Here is a 20241-nt window from a genome sequence, read left to right on the forward strand (position 1 = left end):
CAGGAGCTGTTGGTTTGAACATCATTTCTGTTTATAAGATGTGTATAGTTACTTGGATAAGTCATCACCTGGATAAGTCCCTGAGGGTCTTCTCATAGGAACTGTCCCCTTGGAAGGGTCTGGCAATGCCTTTAGGCTCATGGCTGGCCTTTCCTCACTGCCACAGTTGATGCCTCAACCCCTGCCTCCTTCCCAGCTCTTTCCCCTGTGTTGTTGCCTTTCAGACAACAACTTTGACTGTTAGGAAGAAGGGGATGAGTGGGCCCCTTAGAACATTTATTGAGCTGGGGTTATTGATGGCCAAACTGAGCCCCAGGTTCTCACAGAAAGGAGCAGAACTATCTCAAGAACCCAATGACACCTCATGTGTCCTTGTGATCATATTTGACTAAGTGGCTCAATTTAGATCTGACATTGCTTTAATATCTTAATTAGAGAACTGTTCAGAGTGTTAAAGGTGCCCTCCTTGGGTAAAACATTAACTGGTAGATACAAATGGACTGAACTTTGCCCGCCACACACATAGGTAAAATAAATTGCTTGGATCTGAATTTACAGCCATCATTTACAGCCACTGTCTCTGCAGTCTCTCCATATTTCCATAAGTGTAAAGCTGGCCAGACTTCTAAGGTGTTTCAGTTTCCACCTCTTTCTTGTTTTATTTAATTTGGTTACACATTTTCTTCTGCTTATTAGAGCTATTTCAGAGCTTACAGGGCATGGAAACAGAGAGGGAAAAAAATCTCTATTGCAAATTGTTTTCATTGACAATGTCTCTTACAAGGAGATATCCAACAGCTTACAAAAGAGATCAGCTTCACAATTCCCATAATGAGAGGACTGGAGGCCCAGCAGCCTCTCTGTTTGGGAGCACTGTTTTTGTGTTAAGCCCCCTATACTCAGTTGCCATTTACTAAAACCAGAAAGCAGTCCTTTTGGGTTTTTCTATGTGTTCCACAAAGATGTACAGTAGGCTACTAGGTAGGATAGAGCAGCAACATTAATTTCTGTCATTGTACCCATTTGTGACCCCATTTCTACACCTTCAGTCATGGAAGTGAATGCCAACCTTCACATTGTCATTCTGCCCACTTGAAAACACAGGACTGAACTGTATAATTTACATATTAAAACATGTAAGTAGGGCTGTTGAAAGGTGCTAATAAGATTATAGAAGTCTTACAGCAAGGAAGTTTATGTGGGCACTGTAGTTGTTTATTTGTTTTAATGTCTAGTGTTTAAATATTTGGGCTTTATGATCACTGGGCAGGCTCAGTCTGATAGATACTCAGTATGGGTGGGCCAGCAGTTCCATGCCTCAGCACTTGAGGGGTTTCAATATTAAATTACTTTCTGTATTTATTTTAATGAACAATTCAATATTTCTCGTGGTAGGTATAAAAACTATGACTGTACAGAAAAAGCAATACTTCTGTTTATCAAAGAGATTGTGAAATCCCACAAAATACTCCCCTTCCCCAAAATTAAAATCTTATAAAGGAAATTAAAATCTCACAAAACCAGTTATTTTTGTCTAAATAATAAGCAAAACAGCTTATGATGAAACAGTTTTGACCCACATAATACCTGGTCAGAATAATATAGAGAAACTATTGTTATTTAAATTTGAAAAAGCTACATTAGTAATTTATGTTTGCAATTATATCTGGACAGTGCAAGAGACGTGCTTCTAAACAGTCTGGTGGCAGTTTTGTGAAATGAGATCATGCCAATAAAAAAGTATTTAACAAAGATAAGAACTTGTGTTTCTAGAAAGTGAGATAGCAATCAGTGTGATTTCAGCAAAAACAACTCCTAAGTTCATATCAGTTTTGCTATTGGAGTTTTATTTGTTAGTAATAGATAACTGTTGATAGCTGAAAGCTCTTAGCACAGCTTAAAGTCATTTATGTCAAGTCAATTTGACCTTTGTTAATGGGCTTTAATTAGAACTTAATTTCTATAAGGAAAAAACTGAGATTAAAATAAATTAAGTACAATGTAGATAAGGAATTTTATTGGTCTCTTTGTGATTTGTAAGGCAATGACTTACCTCTTGCTAAGTGAACCAAAAGTACAAAGGTAGGCACAGGTCAATGACATCATTGTTGTACTAGAAATGCAGTTAACAATCCCTGCTGCCTTGGAAGGCTTTGTTTAGATTATCTACAGAGATCACACCCAAAATGCAACCTCCAGCCTCCAAAAATGTCTTCATGGCCCTTTTAAAATCTGGAAGAGAAGCTCAGGGCATGCAGAGACTGGAGGGAAGTGAAAGTGAGAAAGGGCCCAAGAGCAAACAGCTGTTTAGAGCAGAGAGAAATACAGTGAAACAAATCTGCACGTGGTGGGGAGCTGGTGACTTCAGAAATGTTGTCATGAGGGGTGAATAGAGAGAGGAGACTGTGGAGAGAAATGTGAAATTTGGTTGGGGGAAGATTTATATTTGAAGGGTTTTGCAACAAGAAGAAACATTGTGAAATAATAAAATTAGAAAAGTCAACTAATCCACATCCTCTACTGCTGATAATTACACATTACAATTGTAAATCAATGCTTTGACATTTTGCCATTTCAATGTAAAAAGGGGGAAATCACACAGTTGGCAAGAAAATTAATCTCCACATACTGTACTAAACTGCTTATTTGTCATTAGTGTGAGGAAAACAACAAAAAAATTATTTTGCCGGTAAATGAAGTATTTTTTACTGACAAGCAGGAAGAACTAACTTCATAAAGCTTCTTTATCTAAGTTGTACAACATATGAGACAAAACTTTCAGTCACAGACATCTAAAATTAGCTACCAAACACATTTAGGTTGGATCTGCATCTCCTTGTTCTTCCATTCAGACAACTTTTAACACAGTTTCCAACTATCTCAACAGGCTGAACCTTAACCTAAATGAACACTTGGTGTGGAGGAGGCAAAAGAGGTTTGAATTAATCTTTCTATTGCTTGATTGCTCAATGGAAATCTTAATGTCACTACAGATTAGACATCTCACAGGTTAGATAATTAAAACTGCAGCATTAAGAGTGAAGACATAAATGGATGAGGATACACTGAAAAAAACATATTAAAGCAAACCAGAACATTGTGGAGAGAGAAAAAGTCCCCATGGCTTAGCGAGAATAGAGTTGGGCAGCTTTGGTTGTTTTGCCAGATCCTTTTCAGTCCCTAACATTGCTGAAAAATCCCTTCCTTGGCTTTGTGTATGAAGTGAATCACCATCTGAATGCACACACACACTCTCACATATACACATGTGCATATGTACAGTGGATGTGCATGTCTATGTGTTGTATCTCCATATATATGTGGATTTTGATCCCCTTCATCTCCTACAGCCTTCTGGCCCAATCCTGCTGTTTATCAGTATTACTAATTCAAACAAAGACCTTATATTTTCTCCTCTAATCTGGCTTTTTATTTTGTTATCATCTGCTTCTGTCAGTGCTTTCCAAAAGAGACCAAGGCACGCTGTCCTGATGATCTCCTGGAGTGAAGATCAGCCATCAAACAGGAGGTTTGGAGAAGAGGAACAAGGTATAATAAATGTGTCAGAAGAGTCTGTAGCACAAATTGTGTTTTGAATAAAATAACTGTTATAGTTCTAAGAGATCAGTCAGTCTTAAGAAGTGATGTTAAACATTTTGGGAACAATGGTGATTCAGCTGAAAAAATCGGATTTTAGGGTAACCCCATATGAAATTGCATAATATATAATTGTGCAATGATTTCCTTTATCCTTCATGGTCAATGGAGCCTAAGATTTACTCTGCAATCACATGCTTTATATTGAAATAATTCTCTTTCCAGAGGATTTTAAAATTAACAACATTGAACTCAGTTAAGTACCTTATCTAGAAACAAAAGCATGAAGTTAAAAATCTGCCTTAGTTTTATGGAGTCCTGCCATACTTTCATAGGTGGATTTGGGTCACATATGGGAGAATATGGTAGAGTGAAAAGACATTTAGTTCAAAGATGTGCCACTCAGTTGACTCTGGAACAGCTTGTACATAAAGAAATACATCACTTGACTAATCACTGGTGATAATTTGTTAATTTACAGAACAGCCCAATTTAAAATCACAGAATGAAAAGGATGATCCCCCTGCTCTGAAGTGTTTGTCATTCTCAAAGTGCCAATTCCAGAACGGTGAGCAGAGATTTCTCTTCTTTTCCTCTCCCTATTAGCCAAATGAGATAAGCATTCCCGAGCCGTGTCTAACGTTGACCAGGAAAGCTGCGGGTGATGTTTTAGGCACTCCGGCTGTCCCCTGGGTGTGCCTGCCTCTCCCTTCCAGGCTTCTAAGGAGCAAACAGCAGAGTCAACGCATTTCTTACTTCCCCTTCGAGCCAGCGAAAGAGTTAATTTTAATACGAATGTGCAAGAATTAGAGTGTATGTTCTAGGGATTAAAGATCAGCTATTATAAATAGTCAATCTATAAGCCACCGGCCACCAGCTCCCGCTGCACTTTGACCTTATCTTTATATGTAACAGGAGAGAGCCGCTCTCAGCCCAGCCTGGGGGGGACAGGAGCGCCTGCGGGAGCGGCCGGGCAGAGCGCAGGCACCGGCCATTCCATCAGACATGGATACGCTCTTTGGCAGGAATAAGGAAGAGCACCCAGAGCCCATAAAAGCTGAGGTGCAGGGTAAGTGAAAAAAAAAACCTGTTGTAAAACGAGCCGCTATTTTCGTGTTTTCTGATGCGTAAAAATCGTGACTCTTCCTCACCCGAGGCAGCGCTGGAAAGGGAAGCTGAGAGAGAGGCGCCAGGGAATTTTGTTTAAAGGACTGATCTCAGATAATATTTGTGACCCTACTAGGGGATTTTTTTCTCACTCCATGAGCATTTCTGTGTACTTTTCGAAGGTCTGTTTGAACAGGACTCACTAAATTGGTGGTGAGGGAGAGACCGGGATTCCATCTCGGCCACCCCCTCCCCCGTGGCTCTGCTCCCACTTTCGGTTTCTCCTCTGTGACCCCTCCCTGCCCTCCGCTCTCCCGGGCTCTGAAATCGGGGCTCTTCACCGGTGTCGCTCCTCAGTGGCAAAGCACCAGGACAGGATGCCACAGGGTAGCGTTAAAAAGAGGGTTTAGAGAATAACCCAGGGGAAACTGCGGAGTATCCACAGTTTAAAGTGGCTCTCAAGGCTAGGGATGACACTCGACCAGCCCGTTATTTTTCCAGGTTTCTTTTACTTTACAGGAGACTTTTTTCCCCACAGCTACAGGACAGGTTTGTTGCTGGAAACTCCTACTTAATAAATCTTGGCCGTGTAGTCCAAGAAATGGTAGGAATCTGCCATTCCCAATTACAAAACTTAAAACTTGCAGGGCTTTGTTGCTGTTCAGTTTCGTGGCTGAATTGAAAAGCTTTTGTGTCAAGTCCGACAAAGTGTTTTGTTTTAATGCCTTTGAATTATTTCATGCTTTTATGGGTTTATGCCTTTCAATTATTTTCTTTTTCTCAAGATAACAACTTATTATCAAAACATTTGAAGTTATTTGCAAACAAATCACTTATCAGGCTTGATCTGTATTATGCAATAGTTTATTTGAACAAAGACTGCATATTTCAGAACGTAATGTTACACATACAAGACATTCCTTCTTTGATAAAGAAAATAAAAGAGAACCATGACCCCTTCAAATATTTTGGTAGTCCTGAACTCTGCCAGTATTTTGGCTCCTTGTTACTCAATATGTACACTGTAAATATCTATCACACTTTTAACATCAGCTGCAAATTAACCCATGCTCTGCTACAGCCATGTAATTTTCTGAGATTCTGTTGTCACCATAGTTAATAAAAGTCCAGATATTTGGGGATTTCACTGTGTCACTAATGTGTCCACACCCATTACAGAAAAGAATAAGGTCCACATTTTTAAAGCTGTATAAGCACTTTTGGATGTTGATTTGGAGCCCAGTGTGATTTACAGAAATGCTTAATTTCCACTAAGATGAATTATCTGAAAACCTCATTAGTTGACCCTTTGGTCCTCATTTTTCATACTGAAATTATGTCAGAAATTACAAGGAATTGCACCAGAAATTTCAGAAACTGAATTCAGTCCACAGTGCTTACCCTTCCAACAAAATTATCATCTATAAAATATGCTATAGTTATTGCCTTGGAGTTTCTTGTGTTAGAAAGGGAAGTAAGGCTTAACTTTCCAGGCTCTTTTAGAAAATAACAACAACAACAATAGTAATGATGATGATGATGATGGAAGTTCCTCCATTGTGTCAATTTTTAATGTACCTCATGTATTCCAGAGCTGTAACCCTAATGGAGTTATGCCCTAATGATGGTGCCCCATCTCTGGAATTGCTCAGGGCCAGATTGGATGGGATTTTGAGCAACCTGGTCTAGTGGACCTGCCCACAGCAGGGGTTGGAATGAGTTAATTTTTAAGGTCCATAGGAGGACATTTCTAGCTCTTGTAAAGGGTTTCAGCAAGAAAATGTGTCAACATAATCAATGTGGGATCACAAACTAAATGATAAGGAGAAATATAAGTTCTGAAGAGCTTTTTATGCAAAGGCAATACCCAGTGCAGGAATTGTGTAGAGAAGCAGTATATGATCCCAAATGTTCCCTCAGGAGTCACAGGCACAAAGAAGCAAACAAGCTTTTTATATAATATCTGATATGCCTTTGTTCATCTCTTTAAGCCTATTGACATTCTTTAATTGTTATTATTCTGTGAGTTAAGTGGTAGGTGATGCATTTCTTGCAGGAATTTGATGAGGAACATTTATGATTCAAGTCTCAACAGCACTTTTACATTTTCAGTACACTATTCATATACTTTATTTGTGTACAAAACACTATATTATGACTAGTGTCACAAAAGCATTTCCCAAATTACACTATATTATGCTGTGTAATCTAATTAATGAAATTTTAGTGGAATTGATTTAGCCTGAAGTCCAAGCTGATGGGCTGAAAGCCAATGCAAATCATATCACCTATAAAATATGTTTATTTCTGATAAGCTCGAGCTTTTTCTGGCACAAGCAGAAGGGTTTAAATGGATCACTGTAAAATATGAATGCAGGAAGGAAAGGTCCAATTTTATTTGCTTCCTGATAATTAACAAATTACATTCCAGCAGTCTCATTTTGTTATAGTAATCCCTCATAGCAATAGTCTTGCAGAATGTCACTAGTGCCACATTTTTGAGTAGGGGAAATTTTAGTTAACCCAATCTCCAATATAATTATATGGTACTGCAAATCTCAACACACCCATAGTCTATCTGACTGCATGAAGCCTCTGCCTTTAGGAAAAATATCCTGGAACATTCTCCTTGCCTAAATGAATGGATTCTGGTAACTCCTTTCTGTTTATAGGGCAGCTGCCCACTTGGTTGCGAGGGACTCTGCTCCGAAATGGCCCAGGGATGCACACCGTAGGGGACAGCAAGTACAACCACTGGTTTGATGGCCTGGCTCTGCTGCACAGCTTTACATTTAAAAATGGTAAGTTGTTGCACATTGGATTGAAAGGAACTCAACAACCCACATTTTGGTGCCTTACACTGCTAATTCTCTTCCGAGTTGGGTTGGGGTGTTGTGGGTTTTGTCTGCAGAGTGGTGTGTGAGGGGGGAGCTGCTGTGGGGGAAGTCTCTCCACACACCCCCTGACACCTCACCCTGACAGCAGCAGCTGGAATGTCTCTGCAGGGCTGTTAGCAGGGAGATGTTACTTGTCCTTCCTTCTGCAGTGCTGAAGTTCAGTGCTGTTGTCACCCCAGCACAGCACACACCCAGCCCTGGGCAGGTCACTGCAGGGCAGCCTTCGCCTTCCACCCGGGCCGAGAAAACCTCTGTGGTTTCCAGTGGCTCAGCCACAAGGACTGTGGTGCCCAGAGGCTGTTCTGCTGGGGATGAAGAGCCCAGTTTCAGGGAGGACCAGCCCTCCCCTTTTGGGATTTGGTTGCAGCTATAATAGCTGCCAGGAGAGAAACTGGGCCACTGTGTCACTTCACATGTCAAACCTCACTTAGTAAATTTGACACTCTGCAGTCCCTCCTCCTGCCTGTCATCCTTGTGGAGGAAACACAGGCAGCTCTCTACCCTAAACAATTCAATCTCTTTTTTTTCAGTTACTTCATTTTTCACCCATTCAGCTGTTATACAGTGTGAGACAGGATGGTTTACACCTCGATACTTGTGGCAAAAAATATGTATCTACTTTAAAAAATGGGATTTACTCCTGTTATCCTCTAATCCTAGTATTTACTTTTTAGTTCTCATTTCTGTGATTGAAAGCATTTAATGCCATTGCAGGATCTCTAGCCTGTCCAGCTCTAAATCCTTAACAAAATAAACTATGAAGAAATAGTCAGTGTTTTTTAAATTGCCAATATATCTTACTTGCCTAAAGCAAACTGAGCTCAGTTAGTTCAAGTATAGTGGTGATTCATTAAACTGTTGATTCCTTCAAGCAATCTGTTACTCCCCTGACTAAATTTTGCCAATACAGGAGATTTTTCACCACCTGTAAATGGATTGTAGAATTAATCATTTTTGCACACATTGTTTTATTTTCTGGATCAGTTTATCCAAATCCATCCTTTCCCCTCAAAATTTCCCCAATATTAGTAGCAGGAATCAGGAAATCTTGGCAAATTGTTACCAATCTCAGCAACCATAAAGCTTTTAAAACAGGCAGTTGGGGACATTGTTGGTTTTATTCCAAACTATTGTTGGCTTAAGGACAGCTGCTTGAGAAACTCTGGCTCTACCTGTGCTCATTTTTTGAAGGACTAAGTATAAAAATGTGATTGAGACCTGTTTGTTCCTCCTCAGGTGAAGTTTACTACAGAAGTAAATATCTCCGAAGTGACACGTACAACTGTAACATAGAAGCAAACAGAATCATGGTGTCTGAGTTTGGGACTATGGCTTATCCAGATCCATGCAAAAACATATTTGCTAAGTAAGCAATGCTTTCCCCAACAAGATTCTTCTATCTACTTGTCTCTTCAGCACTGATGTCTTTCTGTTTACCTTTGACACATATGTACAAATACAACAGTTGATCTGTAAATTTACAGTTGCTAAATATTGAAAAGGCCAAGAGATATGAACTGCCTAGGGGTTAGTCCAAGGCAAATATCTTAAATTCATTTTATCGCCAATATTTGCTGCTTTATTCAGTAATACAAGTAAATTATATAAAAAACAAACATTTTCTTTCTCCAGTTAGTGAAACATTTTGATGCTCTGTAAGGGGAGAAGCAACAAGAAAGAAAAACATTTAGAGATGGGGAAGGTATTAATACAAATTCTATTGAACAAAAAAAAAAAAAAAAAAAGAGATGCATCAATAGCTACAAAAAAATTAGAAAAACTTTTTGATTAAAGATGGTTTAACAGAAAGGTGAGGTGTAGGCCATCATGTTATCCTTGGTCTTGTAAAATTGGCTGTAGGGATTTACTAATAAGTGCAAATAGGTCACCCTTCTCCCCTTCTTGCCACTGAGCTTTCTCTGGTGACCTCGAACTGAGATTTGGTAAGGACACACACACAGACAGTTATTGCAAAAGAGCTGATATGTTGTAAGTTGTTCCCCTGAGATGAGATTTTCTTCCCTCTTCCAACAGCAATAGAGGAACTCTGGCATTTGAGGTTCAAAAGGGTTATAGCAACTTTGTCTTGGCTTCTAGTGACTGTGATGAAATCATACACTGATAAAGGAAACTGTCAAGCCTATATGATGTCCAATCTTCCTTGAAATCATAATTGTGATATGGAATAACACTGATAACAAAAATATTACATTGGGGAGTGTATGAATCCATCTATTTAATGAAGCTGAAAAACCTACCAGCTTTTAGGTAGGAACTGGTAGGCCAAATTTTCCCAAGACAGGCACAGGAGAGTATGTAATTAGCCCATCCTGATAAACCAGTGCATGTCCTAGAGCCGACAGTGGCAATGGGCCCATTTGTGTCTCAAACCCAGTTACTTGCATGTCCTTAACCCTCACCCAGGCCATGGGCATTGGAGAAGTCCATCTCCTCTGCTCTCCCACCCTTTCCAGGGAGCTGGGGACAGCAGGGAGAGGAAGCCCCAGGTCTGTGGCACTGCAGGGTCACTTGTGCTCCATGTGGGGGGAAAGGCAGCTCTGGCTTCCGAGGCTCTAATGAAATTTCCTCTGGACAGGGCATTCTCCTATTTGTCTCACACCATTCCTGAGTTCACAGACAACTGTCTCATCAACATTATGAAAGCTGGGGATGATTTTTATGCTACTGGTGAGACTAACTTCATCAGGAAAATTAATCCACAGACTCTGGAGACATTGGAGAAGGTACAAACCACCATCTGTCATTCTGGTTCTTTGTCTGCTGATGAATAAATTTCGGGCTGACTCATGAGGATGCTTTAACATGTTCAGGACACAAAACGCTTTTCTTCTACTGTTGCCTTACTTTTGAAATCGTGATAAAGTGAAATAGTGAAGACACCAAAAGATAAGAGAAATCTTTTAAGAACTCCTGAGTTAAAATTCAAATCTCATTTAGTTTGGGAAAAGCTGGGCTTTGAGCAATTTCACTGGTACATAATCTAGAAAGGTTGCAGGAATAATAGCACAGTTACATGATTATTTTGGGTGATTGCCATTGTTATGTATCTGTAGTTATAAAATTATTTACGTAATTAAAAAATCGGTAGGTCAGTTATATGACTACTTTTCAAGGACCTTATGTAAGATTTTATTTAATTATTAAAATGAGAACTTGAGATATTGAAATATATACAATGATTTTTTTTTTCCTAGCCCACACTACAGTTTGAGTCCAATTTCCAAACTTTAGATAAAATAGAAATCTTTTAGCTCCAGCAGATTGCCAGACAGCTCTGTTAAATAAAGTGCTTTCAGGGTGAAATGGGCATTTGCAGAATAACTTGCTTAGTTAATCCTCCCTGATGTTATGTGACTTCAAGGGAGAGGTGGCTCTAATTCAGATTCTGTAACTTGATTTAACCTTGAATAAGGAGATCATTTGAATACCTTTGAATACCTACACAAGTATATTGGTTTAATTATTTAAATTTCAAAGCCATTTGTAAATGGGGTGCCAATATAAGGCTGCCAGGGCTAAAAATCTGGTGATTTTGTGCTGTTAGCTGAGATCAATTTTCATTCTCTTACACGTCTCTCAAATCTCTTATTGAATCCTTTTCCAGGTTGACTACAGCAAATATGTAGCTATAAATTTGGCAACTTCTCACCCCCACTATGACCGTGCTGGAAATGTTCTCAACATGGGCACTTCAATAGTTGATAAAGGGAAGACAAAATACCTTCTATTTAAGATTCCTTCCTCTGTACCAGGTAAGATATATGTGTTATTGGTATTTTCTAGAAACTTGTTAGCAATTTCTTTTCTTCAAAGGGCAAGGGTGGTGATACAGCTGTTCTAGTAACCAATAGTGTTCATTTTCTTAATTTCAACTTATTGTGAACTTCATATTAACTGCTTAGCCTGTCTGGGCAAGTGCTGTTACGAAGGCTCTTCTTGAGTATTGTGTAAACAGGGTGTTTCAGTAGGAAGAACTTTACTTTCAGGTGAAGATTCTAAAACAATTTTCTCTACAGGGCAGTACATATAATTTGAAGTTGTAAATTTTAATTTCTTTGTAAATGAAAATTCTCTGCAAATGCTGATACTATGATTATAGTGGAAGCATGAGACCAAATAAAACCTAATATAGAGTTAATTCCTCTCTAACCTGGCCAATACTGGCCCTTGCTGAAATGCTGTCCGTTGTTCACAGAGCAAATCCCATGCTCTTTTTCCTTCAAGATCTTTTCTTGGTGTGTGTTGTTGAAAGTCAGCTGCTATTGTGTGGCCTGTCCCTTCTTGAACAATCGAGAGGCCTTCCCCAGCTGAAAGACCAGTTTGCCATTTCTAGCTGGGGCTCAAATTTGGGAACACCTCCTTAGAAGTTAAAAAACACAGGGGCATTTCAACCCCTTTTTAAAGCTGCTGATTGAATTAAACATATTTCTCCTCCATGCTGGAGCTTCTAAAGGCAGGAATCAGTGGAATCAAATCCCAAGACAAGGGGGCTGTGCCTGAATGGATCCAGCAGTGAGTTCACTGCATTGCTTCCTGCATGCAAAGTTCTGTGTTAATTATACAGCAGTAAACAAACACTTTCTTAACAGGAAAATGCAAACAAAGCTGAGAGGAACCAGTTCTTCCCTGCCTGGGAGAAATCCAAGCACAAGTTTGGAATGGAATTTGTTAGGAATATAATTTTAATTTTTATCATTCATCTTCAGAACACGAAAAGAAGAAATCTTGTTTCAAGCACCTGGAAGTGGTTTCCTCTGTCCCTTCTCGCTCTCTGCTCCACCCCAGCTACTACCACAGCTTTGGGATCACAGAGAACTACATTATCTTCATAGAGCAGCCCTTCAGACTGGATATTCTCAAAATGGCAACTGCTTACATGCGAGGTGTGAGCTGGGCTTCATGCCTTGCCTTTAACAAGGATGAAAAGGTACTTTTCTTACTGCTGAGCAATGGAATCAGGCAGGCCAGTGACCTCTTCCACACTGCTCTGTTTTTCATCTGGTTCATTCATTTCAGTAGTCACTCTTTCTTTTTTTTTCCAAACCTTGCACAATTTTTTTAGAAGCTGTATGCTTTGGAATACTGTCTCTCATATCTAGAAATTTCTCAAATAAATATCTGATGCTGAAGCTCTTGAGTGAGAGTATAGTTTGGCATTGCTAGAAATACTGTGTGCTAGCAGAGAAATTCCAGTCTGCACTAGCATCTGAGACAGATCCAGCTGCTCCTGGTCCAAACAAAATTCTGCCTGTGGTGAGTGAGATCTGCTCCAGGTGCATTGCATGTGCTGGAGAGCCCACCTGGTGGAAAAGCCTGCACTGAACAAAAGAAGAGACTTTCACTGTGGGAACTGAGGGAAAAACTGTTTTCTGAGGATCTTATTTCCACGTGCTCTGGGCATCAACACATGGGACTTGCTAAGGTACAGGGCACCAGCACCACAGAAACTCTCAACCAAGGCAGATTCATTTAACTAAAAAAGAGAGCAGGGGATTTTCCAGGTTTTTCTGGAAAACTTCAATCCTCAGCCTAGCCCAAATAGTAATTTGCAACATTAAAATGAGCTTAAAGTTGTCCCACACTCATTTTGCTGCTGTGTTTTCTTCAGGTTGGAACCCATTGTCTGCTAGCAGCAAACCCTGAGTTCTTAATATGCTTCAGTACAAATACACAGGGATTAGAATGTTGATGGTTACCATTAGAAAACAGTTTTCTAAGTAACTGCTGATTCTGAATGGCTTTAAGTAATGTTTTCTCTCTTTCAGACTTGGTTTCACTTTATAGACAGGAGGACTAAAAAGGAAGTGTCCACCAAGTTTTACACCGATGCTTTGGTGTTTTTTCACCATATGAATGCTTATGAAGAGGATGGCCACATTATTTTTGATATTATTGCCTATACAGACAATAGCTTATATGACATGTTTTATTTAAAAAACCTGAACAACGACCTCGAAAAGAATGCCAGACTTACCTCCATACCAACCTGCAAAAGATTTGTGGTTCCTCTGCAGTGTGACAAGGTAGAAAGAAAATTACTTTTTAACCTGTTTTCTGATTGGTAATTTAAAATACATCAGTGTGAATAGTGGGTGTATTACTAGCTCTTATGTGTAAATTTCTGATTCTGTGATACCCAAAGCTTGCAGGTTTGGTTTTTGTATGTCCTGTGGGAAATGGCAGTGGGCAGCTGGACATGGTTCTGTGGGTTGCATCCTGGTGCTGACACCATCCAGTCTGGAGAACGGGGCTCTGAAGAACATGTCATTATCTTCCCAATGAGATTATTTGTTAAATGCCATCAAACAGAAGCAGACAGACCCACTTGGCTGTTAACTGCAAGGGCATACATGAGGTTTTGCACAGTCTGTTTCTCACACTTCACTGGAAGCCCACATACAATACATGCATGCTCCCAGCTGGTGCAATGGTTCAATTAAAAGTAGAAGATTTCATTTAAGTGTGATATATAGCAGGAAGAGAAAAGATTTTATCTTTCAGTTTAATTTAAAGCATCACTTTACATCATTGTTTGCAGGGAAGATCTTCTACTGCCCAGCAACCTGGGCAAGTTTCTGCCTGATACCTTTGGAATGGATATTACTTTTTCTTTCTACATCCTAGAACATTGCTGCTCTGTTCTTGTCCAGAAACAGCTCTGCAGCAATGACAAAGGATGTGATGGATCACACCAGCTGTTCTGCAATCTTAAGAATTCAGCAGTAGGACATTATAGAGTATCTCACACCTATTTTTGTACTTGATTTTCAGCAGGTGCAAAAACCTAACCTTGGTGACTTGCAGTGAAAATGTGACACCTTGTTCCTTGAAACCCATCTTCATTTGTTCAATTCTCAAATTTATGGTACTTCTGGACCATAGCCATGTGTATCTAAACAATTCTAAGGACTCAGTGTGATTCAAAATAATTATTCTATGTTATAATAAAATACTCTGAGTGCAACAAGATTTCTAATGAGAACCTCAGAATCTAAAATGCCATAAATTGTTAATATTAATATCAAACCTGATGAAAAATCTAACTTAGAAGCATATTTTTAGAGATCCATGACATTTCCAGCATTTTTCTCTTTCAGGATGCTGTAGTGGGTTCTAATTTAGTCACACTTCCCTCTACTGCAACTGCTGTGAAGGAGAAAGATGGAAGCATCTATTGCCAACCTGAAATACTATGTGAAGGTGAGATACATCCTTTAAATATCTGGTGCTACATCAGTTTTGTATTAATACAGGATTCCAAGTCTGATCTTGCAACTATTAATATGGCTTGCAAATCTACTTGTTAAAAGAGTGATTTTAGTTAAATAAGTCTGTTATAAGTAGTACTTCAAGTTTAGCTGCATTTTATCAAGATTGCCTTTGAAAGAGGATTTTTAACCTTTTATCATGGCATAATAGCAGGAATATGTAAATACAAAATTACCTAAGGTGAAAGTCATTTCTTAGACTGATAGCCTCCAATTCTATCCCAGTTATAAAGAAAGAAAAAAACCCAAAGCAAAAAGCCCTCATAAATTCCAGTCTAATGAATCCCTAAGAATAAAAAATTTTTCCCTTTTGAACTAACAGCCCTGGCTTACTTTTGTTAGTATCCATCTTCAGATTCTTAGAAATTCAGACATTCTATACAACACCTTTTTTAAGTAGTTCCAAGGTTTTTACAGCTAAACTTCCTGAAGATTGATGTGTCTATATAGATGTACATTTGAGGTTTTCTCTTGTCTTGTTTCTAAGTCTTGAACTTTATTTTCTGCAGGGATAGAACTGCCTCGCATCAACTATGACTACAATGGCAAAAAATACAAATATGTCTTTGCAACACGAGTCCAGTGGAGTCCAATTCCTACAAAGGTATAATTAACATTTATAAAGTCAGTGTTTTCCCATTGATGGGCCATTCACATGCAAAGAAACATGAAATGCCTAAATTCTCATAAGTTCATGTTGTGCCATTTCCCTCATAAAGTATTCATAAACTCAGGCTTCTTACTCCAGCTTTATGTTCCATGAAAGTCTCTTGAGTAGCTACTGAGACCCTCACTTTGCTGCTAAATTGGGCTGAACCTTCTGTGATGTGCCAGGAACTACAAAGAAGAGAGTAGGAAAATGAAGCATTATTTACATATATATATTTAATTTTTTTTCCCTTTAGGAAGCCTAGCAGAAAAACAAGACATTTCAATACTGCCTAATAAATTTTAAATATTAAAACAATATGTAATTTTTATATTTTGCTGGCTAGTTCTGTATTAGAGGTAGCAAATGCTTTGTTTACATGTGCATGATGCCAGGAGACAGCCTGGAGTACAAATAGATTAACAGGGAAAGTATTTAATTAAGATTTAAAGATTAAATAAAATTAAGATAAATTAAAGATTTAAATATATGAGTACTATACGAACAAACTCACTCTTTACAATTCTTGTTCTGTGACTACAAAGCAGCACAAATTGAAGTCACTGTTGGTTCTTGCATATAATTACCACAACTGATTACAAAATAGAGCTGGATTTCTGCATGATGCAAGAAAATTTATTGCAGCACTTCTGACAATAACTCAAACAAATCTGCAAGTTCATTATTTACAGTGTAGATAATCTCTGCTTGACTCAAATATAATAAAAGATGCTGGTAGGAAGATCTTCTTTCACATCAGTAGCAGTTTAATGAATGCAAGCACAACAACCTAATCCTTAGGTAAAGTCTGTCAGTGAAAGTGCTGTCATCTTGGCTAGAAGAGAGAAGTCTTTCTAATTCTTCCTCCAGTAATTTGAATAGTTTCACTTTTGTGTAAACATATTTTTTGGCTAAAGATCAAAATGGTAAAGAATAGAGCTGCACCTCTATGGGTAGAAAAAAGGCCTTAATGGAATTGAACTGAAAATGCCAGGCATCCCCTCTGGCCATTGCCTTGGCCACTCAGTGGGATGAAAATCCACCCTCTGCTCCTTCTCCTTCAGTAAACACCAGTGTCTGCCTCACTGCTTTGATCTTTACACCTCACTAGGAACAGCCTTTCTTCTGGCATGTGTACCCTACTGCATAACAGAAGGCCTTGAGGAATATGGAAGTAGCAATAAAAGGAAAATAACTGACAGGATTAGAAAATGGCGAGTTTAAATCCTGTTTCCTGCTTTACTACAGAATCTCAGGGAATTGGAACAAGTTGCTTAAATATTCTGTGTCTTGGACTCTCTGCAATGAGGGACATTACTTACAGTGAAGGCTCTCTTGTGGCCTGTTAGCATTTGTGAACTATTAAACAGCCATAAATGAAAGGTGCAATTGTAACCTAGTGAAATGAAATTAAAAGAACATTGTGTGATTATGCAGCCAAAATGTAACATTTTCCCAGTGCTTTTTCTTGGGATGATACCTGCCTTAACTCTGAGCATTGGTCCTCCCTGCCAGCAGTCTGTTCATGTTGTACCTTTGGAAAAGCCACTGCCAGGGTCACTAACATTTTTCTTTTCCTGTCACAACCATGTAGATTGCAAAATTTAATACCCACACAAAGGAAATGCTCCAATGGGAAGAGGATGACTGCTGGCCATCTGAGCCTGTTTTTGTTCCCAGCCCTGATGCAAAAGAAGAGGACGATGGTAAAATAATGACAACCTTCTGAAAGCTGGGGTTACACGAATTTTGTATTAAATCTTACAAGATTCAATATTCTTAGTCAAGAAAGTTGGGTTGATGCTTCCACTTTGAGATGGGGTTATCTTTTCTGCTTAGTGAAACTTTCCTATATTTCTAATTCTTCATTTGTATGTCACAGGTGTTGTTCTGACCTGTGTTGTGAAGACTGATCCAAAGGATCCACCCTTCCTACTTGTCTTGGATGCTAAAACATTCACAGAGCTGGGTCGAGCCATAGTAAAAGTGGAAATGCATTTGGACCTGCACGGAATATTTATACCACAGCAAGACATGAAAACTGAGTCTGAGTAGAATCTATTTGTTGTATTGCACAGACTGACATAACCTTCTACTGAATGTGGGATAATATCCTTCAGGAACAGCCTTCTCTTATGATAAGAAATGACTAATTATAACCTTCTCAATATCTACATATAATCTCTTAAAAGAGACAGAAATTACTTTATTACAAATTATTGTGTGCACAACTGGTATATCACTATTCCAAAAGAAGAATTATCAATGTGAAGTGCTAATGTTGAATACAGCTTGTGGATCAAGGAGTAGGAGAGAGAGGTAACAAGAAATGTTTTATTTGAGTAGAACAAAGCTTTCTGAGCAAATGAAGTACTGTATTCATAGGGTGACACATGGCATGAGTCACACATGTCTGCAGGTCATGTAACTTCCATGGGCTGTTGCAGGACTGCAGCTGACAATGAAAGTTTTCTCCTGCCAGGAAACCTCATGTTAAACTATCTGCCATGATACCAGTAATTCATGGCAATGTATTCTCTTGGTGCTTGATTTCTTAAACTCTACCATAACCAAAGTATTATGTTGAGGTGCTACATTTTTCTTATCCAGAACCTAACCCCTCCCCCCAGCTTTTCTAATAATTTCATGGTGTATTTTCAGCTTTTATGTTGACAAAACCAAGTAACTTCATTGAAATAGACTACATGGTTATATGTAGCATTCAATTATACTTTAGTGACATTCAATCTTAAGCAGTTTGTATTTAAATCAGTTTAATCATTCCTTGGGCAGAATATCTGTCATGGCATTTCATGTAATTAGATGATTACATTGTGTAAAAGATGGAAGAACTGTAGTATTTGCTATTGCCACTATTCTCTGTTGATAGCAGCATGTATGTGAATGAGGGCAGTGTATTCCTAGCAGAACTCAGACACACGTGCAAAAAGCAGTTTAGGGAAAGATAATTTAGGCCTCATCTGAACCCCACAGTAGCTGAAACTAGAAGCTGCTATTGCCATAAATAAGCATTTGCTTTATGTCTGCTTAGGAACACCCATGTTCTCACGTGTTTATCCTTGCCTGTACCAGATGCTTCCTAATAAAAGTGCACAACTCTGACTCACAGTCACAATTAAAATGCACATTTCAACATAAAGTTCAAGTGCCAAGCACAGTGTGACTGGTTGTGTTACAGAAATGGCATTTCTTACTTCCCCCCCTCCCCACTGTATTCCTGATTTGAAATATTGACTTTTCTTTAGGTGAGAGATTTTTTTTGCTTTGAATTTTATTTTCTCATTATAGATATCTTTGCTGTTTGGAAGCATGTTTACTGATGGAGAAAACCAGGTGCACATCCATCCATTTTGGGTGTTCTTCTGGTCTGTCTGTATCACCACACAGCTCAGGTACCTCTCACTCTGACACACACATGCCCTCAGTGCCTGTGCTGCTCACAGTGTTTCATAGGAAGGAAACAGAACGAAATTGTTGTCATTTATTACCTCCCCACCACATGAGAATCTGTGCTTGGTGACCTGTTTGTGATTACTCAACGTGTTTGTGGCAGAGCAGGAACTGAACCAACATCATCCACAGTTCCTGCCTGCTCTGTAACAACCAGATCTCTGTTCCTCTGCTTAAGTCTTTGCACTTTGTTAGGATAAAGATATACAGGCTATTTTTAATGTAAAAAAAGCCTGACACCGTGGTCAGATCTAGTTAACATATGCAGGTTTGGGCATTCAAATGTTTACATGTTCCATAAAATGGAAATAAACACTTCAGTAAGGTGTGTGCAGAAATAGTCACTTTTAGTGTTTTCAAGGCATATTACCATTAGTATTTAATAGAACTTTATCTTCTGAAGAAGAAATTTAATTCCATTTCTGTAAATAATATGGAACCAGTACTGGAAGAGAACCCTGACTTATGATATTGGCAAAAGACATCAGCTCTGGGGTTGTTTCTTTTCATATGAAAAAGTTTGTATTTAACAAAGGTCCACAAATACATTTCTAGAATTAAAAGGCGGCAATGAATCAAAAGTCTAACCATTGTTAAAGATTTTCTTCCAAGAGTTTGTCTCTAGAATTTCTTCTGTAGTACTCACAGGGTTGTTTTTTGATAATCATAGGTTTGGATACAGGAGTTACTTGACTTCTGAGGGGATAATTTTTACTGGTAGAGATGACAGGATAGGGAATACACTCATCATAAAAACAACCTGTAGTCTAAGTAAGCAAATGTGTTATTTACATTCATGTAGAAATAATGCAAAAAATAAATGATAATAACTTGTCTTGGGTATGATTTTTTAAGTGAGATGTGCCTTATTCCCTTGGTCAGTACTACACAGGATTTGATTAGCATTAAGTTTGTAGTTAACCTGAGGAGAAAAACAGTGATGGAAATCTGCATTTGCTAATCCCAGTATCCTCCTGCAGCAGAGACAACAGGAATAAAACCATACAGCTAATCACAAATTTGTTCAAGAATGTGTTTCTTGTTTAGTGGTTGCAATACCAATCTGATGAAACATTTACCCTGAATATGGTAACACACTATCATTTCCAGGCTAACAGAAGCAGGGGGAAATGCAGATATGCTTTGCCAAGTGGCTGCAAGGCTCGTGGGGTTTTTTTGATGTGGTATCATGGCACGTGGTAATGAGTGTCATTTGGTTTGCTTCTGACAC

The 20241-nt window shown here is 38.7% G+C and overlaps 1 protein-coding gene across 1 annotated transcript; it reads left to right on the forward strand.

Annotated features, from left to right (window-relative positions):
• Positions 1-4285: 4285 nt before the first annotated feature.
• Positions 4286-20029, forward strand: BCO1 (beta-carotene oxygenase 1). The gene is made up of 12 exons (XM_059857412.1): positions 4286-4410; positions 4513-4666; positions 7377-7505; positions 8838-8967; positions 10198-10345; positions 11227-11374; positions 12329-12549; positions 13388-13645; positions 14720-14822; positions 15400-15494; positions 17134-17245; positions 17422-20029. Exons 2-12 carry the CDS (start codon positions 4603-4605, stop codon positions 17592-17594), a joined length of 1581 nt encoding a protein of 526 aa, XP_059713395.1. The 5' UTR covers positions 4286-4410; positions 4513-4602; the 3' UTR covers positions 17595-20029.
• Positions 20030-20241: the final 212 nt, after the last annotated feature.

Source organism: Haemorhous mexicanus, chromosome 12 (assembly GCF_027477595.1).
Source record: "Haemorhous mexicanus isolate bHaeMex1 chromosome 12, bHaeMex1.pri, whole genome shotgun sequence".
Classification (NCBI taxonomy): domain Eukaryota; kingdom Metazoa; phylum Chordata; class Aves; order Passeriformes; family Fringillidae; genus Haemorhous; species Haemorhous mexicanus.